Source organism: Eulemur rufifrons, chromosome 19 (assembly GCF_041146395.1).
Source record: "Eulemur rufifrons isolate Redbay chromosome 19, OSU_ERuf_1, whole genome shotgun sequence".
NCBI classification, from domain to species: Eukaryota; Metazoa; Chordata; class Mammalia; order Primates; family Lemuridae; genus Eulemur; species Eulemur rufifrons.
In genome coordinates this window covers 100658361-100665715 of record NC_091001.1, presented here as the reverse complement: position 1 = coordinate 100665715, position 7355 = coordinate 100658361, and the positions used below count along the sequence as shown (strand labels likewise).

The following is a 7355-nucleotide window of genomic DNA, read 5'->3' as shown; positions in this document are numbered from 1 at the left end:
TGGTGACTCCACTCTGTCACCAACTCTGCCACTCACCAGGTGACCCTGAGCAAGGTGTTGAATTTCTTTGACTCAACTTTCCTCATCTATAAAATGGGAATAGTACCTAGCTCCCAGGATAGGATAGTTATGCGAATGAAATGACATGAGGTGCGTAAAGCAGCAAGTACGATGCCTGGATTCAGGAGATAACAAAAGCGGCACCATCATTATTTACGGGCCAGCGTGTCCTCTGCTGATCACAAAGTGTCCCAGCCCTGGTTTCCCAGCACTTTGCTCTGCATCTCCTGGCAGAGAGATCGTACATTTAGGTGCTTACTGTTTCTTGCCTCTTGTGCCCATCCTAAAGCTCCATGTGTTCGTCCTGTGCGTTGCTGAATCCACAGTACAGGGAAGAGTAACTGGGGACAAGTATTTACTTGAAAGAAGGAACAAATGTGGAGGGATGATAAATGAATGAATGAATGAGTGTCTCACTGTACAGACCAGACACGGGGGCGAAGCTGAGTTGAACTCAGCACACACAACTGGCAGGCAGTGGCTCTGGCAGCATCAGCCTACCCCGAATGCCTCCTGCAAAGCCTTCCAGTGCGTAGAAGCTGCTTCTCTCTCTGCCATTATCACCTTTGGCACTCAGAATACATTGAGGGTTGGGGACAAGGCTACTGAGCCTCCTCTGTGCCAGCCTGTTATCCCAGCCACACACAAACTTCCTGAGCTGAGAATTTTCCCATTTTACAGATGAGGAAATTCAGTCTCAAACAAGCGAAGTGGCCTGCTCCCATGGGGATGGCAAAGGTGCAGGGATTCCAACTCATCCCTCATTAAGCCCTGAGGTGGCCTAAGGGCAGGGCTGTCATGGAATCAGCAAACATTTATTTGTCACTGGCTGTGGCAAGACTGTGCCAGGACCCCTCTATTCTCGCCTTTAAAAAGTTGAGGAAACAAGCCAAGCCCAGGCAAGGGAGACTTGCTGTTAGTGATCAAAGCCAGATCTAGGACTAGCACTATTGACTCCAGCACGGGGTTCCCAGGGTGTTGGCACAGATCATAGACGAGTTGATCTGCAAAACACCAAAAGGCCGTGTGTTCCCGGCTGCAGGGGGAAGGAAGGCAGGCCGAGTAGCACAGTGGAGGCCAGCACAGAGACCTGCTGCCAGCCATTGTGTGTGGCGGTGGTGGGAATCTGACAGCCAGCCTGCGTGGTTCCTGCAGGGCCACTTTGTCCCGCACCAAAAGAGGGAAATCCGTGACTATGGGTTTGTTGCCAACTCTCCAACCTTGGTCCCAAAGGCAGAGTGGGCTGCTGCAGCTTGGTTACCCAGACGCCCCAGGGGCCCGTATCCAGGTCAAGGGAAGATCCTGGGAAGACCCTCGGCGCCGGCAGCGCTGACCCTGGCCCGGGGTCCGCCCTTCTCGCTTATTTCAGGCCTTTCTCTTCGGCCCACTTGATCGATCCGCGAGGACTGACCCTCGCCAAGCCTCTCCTTCCAGCCCCCAAAGGTCCTCGAGCGTTAAGTGGCTCAAAGCCCCAAGCTGAGCCGGCGCCGCGTCTGCGCGGTGGCCCTGCGAGTTCGCTTGGGACGAAGCGGCGGTTCAGGGGAGCTCCCCGCCCGGCCTCTTCTGTGGGTCAGAGTGCAGCGCAGCCTGGCGAGCGGCTGTGGATCTGGCAGCATCGCGCTGAAACTGATACCCCGCTCAAAGTGATCACAACGCACAGACCCGGTCTAGAGATCGAGTTTAAATGAAAAGGACGCGCCTGCCCTTCTTCGGGGGTTCGTCCGGCTCGTGGGTCGGCTGCAAGTTTTTCGTACTCAGGGAATCTTCGGGCTGCCCCTCGAGCTGAGCCGACACTCACCGACTACCTCCCTTTCCTGCGCGTCCCCCAAAGACGTGGCCTCCGGGACCTCCCCCTGCCAGCTGCGGAGACAAGTGCCCTGACGCCCGCGCAAGTGCGCTCGCGGGCACCGCCACCTCCGCCAGGCGTCCCGGCCACTCACCCAGGCCCGTGCCATAACCGCAGCGACGGAAAGAAGTACGGAGGCGCCACCCCAGGGCTCCTAGCCGCCCGCCCTCCCGGGTTCTGGCCGCGCCCGCACTTACCCGGTAGCAGGTTTCAGCTAACCGTCCCCACCCCCGAAGGCGGGCGGAAGGTCACCAGTTCGACGCACAAACTGGCAGGGCACCCAAGCGCGGGAGTCCCCTCCTTACCCCGGGGCTGCCTTAGTAATTCCTGAGCTCCGTGAAGAGCTTGGCTCCCACTTAAGCGCAAATTCCGCGCCCAAACCTTTCTTTTCCGACAGGCGGCCCGTGTCCATGGGTCTCTTTTCGGCCTTCCCTTCCAGCCGCTCATCTTCTCTTCCTTCCCGGTGGGCCTCCTCACCTGCTCTGGCTGACCGCTCAGATCCTTTGGGGGCCGTGGCAAGGTGGGGAACCGCCGACCTGGTGATCGACAACGCGCCTTTCTGGCTGCCCCGCGCGCTTTGTGGCCTCTCGGTGCTCGATAGCCACGGGGTCGCAGCGAGAGCCGCACGGGAGGGGCGATCCCTTCCGCGGCCCCACCTCTGGCGTCCCTGGCACTAGCGGAATAGGAGCGGGGAGGGGGCGGGTGTTTCTCCGCAGAGGAGTGGGGAGGCAGCTGAGCGGGTACGCGCGATGCCCCGGAGCCTCGAATCAAGGAGGGCGCATTGGTCTCGGGCGCAGCGCGGGCGGAGCGGGGTTCGCATTGCCGCGGGGAATGGAGGCAGGACACTCGGTTGAGGCGGGAGCCTCGGGCCGGTAGCAATCGCTGGGTGAAAGTGGGGGTGAAGTGCTGCGGTGGGAGGAGGAGGCTCCTGTCCCGGACTCCACTCTGGGCCCGAGTTGGGGGCGCAGCGCTGCTGCTAGAGTGTTCAGCAGGGGGCGCTGCTCCGGGCGCTGGGCGGGGTGGGGTGGGAGAGAAGGGGGGGCCGCGGCTGGCTGCGCACACTTCCCCCATTATTAAACACTATGTTCAAAAGGCGCCGGGGGACTTCCCGGAGCCACGGAGCCCTCGCCGCCCGCCCTCCCGGCCCACGGAGCCCATGGACCTGAGCGCCGCCGCTGCGCTGTGCCTCTGGCTGCTGAGCGCCTGCCGCCCCCGCGACGGGCTGGAAGCGGCCGCAGTGCTGCGAGCGGCGGGGGCTGGGCCGGCCCGGAGCCCGGGGGGCGGCGGCGGCGGGCGGACCCTCGCCCCGGCTGCAGGCGCCTCGGCTGTCCCGGCCGCCGTGGTTCCCGGGGCCCGCGCTGCGCGCCGGGCCGCCGGCTCAGGCTTCAGGAACGGCTCGGTGGTGCCGCACCACTTCATGATGTCGCTTTACCGGAGTCTGGCCGGGCGGGCTTCGCCCGGGGCAGCCGCCGTCTCTGTCTCAGGCCACGGCCGCGCGGACACAATCACCGGCTTCGCAGACCAGGCGACCCAAGGTACTTACGCCTCTTCTGTGCCCGCCCATCCCGTCCGGTCCTGGGCTGAGACCACCCCCGGAGCCGTGCCACTGCTCCATTCCATTCGGGGCCGCGACCCTGCACATCTCAGCCTCAGGTGTTAGAAAGGAACTTTGCCGAGGCCAACGCACCCGAACCGGCTGAGCCTGGACTGTGGTGCGAGTGGCGGCAGTTCGCGGGGCCGGGCCCCAGAGGGCTGAGCCGGTCCCCTCTGCGGGGTTGCCCTGGCCTTGTCGGGTGGCGGGTCCTTTCGAGGAGGCAGGCTGAGTCCAAGATTCACTTCTTGGGGAAGGGTCTGGAGTGGGCCCAGGCTCAGAGCCCTCGGAGAAAAAAGGGCAGGAGTTGGGTCTGGCCGAGAGAGACTGCAGTGATGGCGGCGGCTGCTTCGTTGCAGCAGTTTCCTCAGCTCCCAGTCTCCTGGGGGCTGCACAAATTGGGGGAAGCCCAGGGGAATCTGGGGCAGAGGCAAGCATCAGGCTCAAGTAAAGGCCCTGGAGAAGATGGTGGCATCATCAGGTATGAGGAACGTCCTACTCAGCAGGCTGGTCTGGGTGGTGGTGGCTTGCGTATGTGCCAAGTGTGTAGCTGGGTGCCTCTGTCTGGTGCTGGGCCCCTGGGAGAGCCAGAGGTCCCAGACTGTGGTTTGGTGGGGAGGAGAGGCCAGGAGACCGTTCAGGAATGCAGGTCTCTCTCAGACCAAGCGCCCCACCTTGCTCTGGCCTGGGCCCTCCAAAGGTAGGATGTGGGTGAGGCTGTGTGGTGGTTGCTGTGTGTCATCTGGATTTTATTAATCTCCACTGAAATCATTAAAGCAGACAGATAGAGAAAATTTAACTAATTTCAGGAGGAAATGCAAGTCATTTCGGCCCTAATTCTATCCAGCCAGAGACCCAGCATGGAGGGCAGGAGGGAAAGAAAGGCAAATAGGGCTGGAAATAAGTGCTGCTGGTCTGAGGGGACCCTGCTTGGGAGCCACTGGCAGCCTGTGCACCTCAGGTCCTGGCCTGGGAGAGCAGGCAGAGGCTGGGCACCAGATCCTTCCTCCATGCACAGAGTGCTTTATTTTGGGTAGTGGAAATCCTGGGCCCAAATGGCCCTATGGTTCATTAGAACACTCAAGCATTCTCTGAGGGCCTGACATGGCCCTCGGACGGGATGCTGGCTGCAGGAAGGGGCTGTGCAGCACCCTAAGCTGACAGAAGCACTAGACGCTTTTTCTTAGCTTGAGCTAAGTCTACCATGGTCTCAGATGGAGATAAATCCTTTCCTGGGGAGCTCCCCTGGGCTGGCAAGGCCTGAGAGGCCACCTCTCCTTTTGCCCTTGTGGAGGCAATGCAGTGGCAGGGCCGGAGGAGCCTGGAAGGGCCGAGGGGCTGCAGGGGAAGCTCAGAGAGAGTGCTGGCGAAAGCCCGGGGGAGAAAGTGGGAGAGGGGCGACTGCCCAGCGCCTCTCCTGCCCCCCATCTTCACCTTGAACCTCAACTTGGAGCAGACTGCTTGAGGTCCCCAGAGGCCACGACAGGGCCAGACCTCAAACTTCAGGCATCAGGGCCTGGCGTCGGTGGTTGGTGGGCAAATCCCCAATGATGGGGAGAGCCTGCACAGTCTCTCCGACTTTGGGGCAAAACGAAACCATATGACCCCCTTCAAAGGGAGCTCTTATCTGCTGCTTGGTGGAATTTTAACTTTTTTTTTGCTTAAGCCCAAAAAGCGGGGGAAAAGTGTCCACAATCAGAAATAAAACCCCCAAGCTTGAGATAAGTCACAACAGAGGGAAGAATGCGCCCGCCCGCGGAGGGATCCGCGGGTCCTGGAAGCAAGACCTCACTCAGCCCGCTGCTGCCCTCACTGCAGCAAGGCCATATTCAGGCTGCCCCCGGCCCGTCTGAGTTCCGTTCCTTTGCCGCCTTTCCCCTCCTTCGGAGGCCGCCGGAGCACCGGGAGGAGCCGAGCGAGCCTGGGGTTCCTGATCGCCAGCAGCACAGCTCATTGCTGTGAGACCCTGGGGGAGCCTGGCCCCTACCTGGGCCTCAGTTCCCCTTGGCAAAGCGACAGGTTGGACTAGAGGGACACTGCAGCCGTGCTCCCCTTCTGGACGGCTCGCAGGCTCCAGCCTGTAAGGGAGATCGCGGCCAGAAGGGACGTCCAGGCTGGGCTAGGGGAACAGAGGTAGAAGAAGAGCCAAGAGTTTTCAGGGACCAAGAATCTTCCGTTTTCGCACAGCCGAGACTCGGCTCTCCAGTGGGCTCAGCAGGGCAATAACGAGCACTCCCCACACAGTTCCGGACGTCAGGAAGGGCTGCACGACTTCCCACGCCCTCACTAGGCCTTCTGTGCACCTCGGACCCTGTGCCCACAAACCCATGGCTCTGGGGCAGGCGGCAGAATTGTAATGGCCTTAAGTCTTGGTCATGGGTGCGGGGGTGCCCTCCTGGTCCGCGGGTTGTCGGGTGGCGGGACTTTTGGTTCATTGAGCCAAAGCCGGGTCCCAATAGTCGGGGCCAGCGCTCCCTTTGCTCTAGGCCATACCGGCAGCCTTCTGGCGGTGGCCAAGACGCGGGCCAGGCGCCGGCTCTAAGGGGCCTTGCTCCGGCATCGAAGGCGGCAGGGACGTTTGCAGGTAGGAGGCCCCGCGGCCGAGAGTGCAGGCTTCGCTCTGACTCAGCTCTTTGCTCTTTGTCTGTCCCTGCCGGTCCCCTGCAGACGAATCGGCAGCCGAGACGGGCCAGAGCTTCCTGTTCGATGTGTCCAGCCTTCCCGACGCCGACGAGGTGGTGGGTGCTGAGCTGCGTGTGTTGCGCCGCCGCGGGTCTCCGGAGCAGGGCCCTGGCAGCGCGACTGCCTCGCCGCTGCTGTTGCTGTCCACGTGCCCGGGCGCTGCCCGCGCGCCGCGCCTGCTGCACTCGCGGGCCGCCGAGCCCCTGGACGGCGCACGCTGGGAGGTGTTCGACGTGGCGGACGCCGTGCGGAGCCACCGCCGGGAGCCGCGCGCCCCCCGCGCCTTCTGCCTCTTGCTGCGCGCGGTGGCCCGCCCGGCGCGGAGTCCGCTGGCACTGCGGCGGCTGGGCTTCGGCTGGAGGGGCGGAGGCGGCGCGGCGGTGGCGGAGGAGCGCGCGCTGCTCGTGGTCTCCTCCCGCTCGAAGAGGAAGGAGAGCCTGTTCCGAGAGATCCGCGCTCAGGCCCGCGCGCTCGGGGCCGCTCTGGCCGCGGAGCCGCCGCCCGACGCGGGACCTGGCACCGGGTCGCCGAGGGTAGTCATCGGTGGCCGCAGGCGGCGGAGGACGGCGCTGGCCGGGACACGGGCGGCGGCTCAGGGCAGCGGCGGGGGCGCGGGCCGGGGCCACGGGCGCAGGGGCCGGAGCCGCTGTAGCCGCAAGCCGCTGCACGTGGATTTCAAGGAGCTGGGCTGGGACGACTGGATTATCGCGCCGCTGGACTATGAGGCGTACCACTGCGAGGGTGTTTGCGACTTCCCGCTGCGCTCCCACCTGGAGCCCACCAACCACGCCATCATCCAGACTCTGCTCAACTCCATGGCGCCCGACGCGGCGCCGGCCTCCTGCTGCGTGCCCGCGCGCCTCAGCCCCATCAGCATCCTCTACATCGACGCCGCCAACAACGTGGTTTACAAGCAGTACGAGGACATGGTGGTGGAGGCGTGCGGCTGCAGGTAGCGTGCGGGCTGGGGAGGGGGCAGCCTTGCCGCCGAGGACCCCAGCTAAGGAGCCCCAGTGGGCCAGCCTGTCACCAAGCATGCGTGCGAGTCCGACCCTGGCCCGGCCCTCACGGAGGAGGGAGAGCACACGTTCACACTCACACACATTCGTTCACTCATGCGCACATTTACCGTGGACAGCTCTGAAAGCCTTAGGAAGAGGCGACGTGACCTGCCGC

The 7355-nt window shown here is 63.1% G+C and overlaps 1 protein-coding gene across 1 annotated transcript; it reads left to right on the top strand.

Moving 5' to 3' along the window:
• Positions 1 to 3062: 3062 nt before the first annotated feature.
• Positions 3063 to 7135, top strand: GDF7 (growth differentiation factor 7). The gene is made up of 2 exons (XM_069495026.1): positions 3063 to 3441; positions 6165 to 7135. Exons 1-2 carry the CDS (start codon positions 3063 to 3065, stop codon positions 7133 to 7135), a joined length of 1350 nt encoding a protein of 449 aa, XP_069351127.1.
• The last annotated feature ends 220 nt before the right edge of the window (positions 7136 to 7355 follow it).

Coding starts and splice junctions, on each gene's coding strand:
- GDF7 (XM_069495026.1), top strand. CDS start 3,063: ATGGACCTGAGCGCCGCCGCTGCGCTGTGCCTCTGGCTGCTGAGCGCC. Junction 3,442..6,164: donor CGCAGACCAGGCGACCCAAG/GTACTTACGCCT, acceptor GGTCCCCTGCAG/ACGAATCGGCAGCCGAGACG.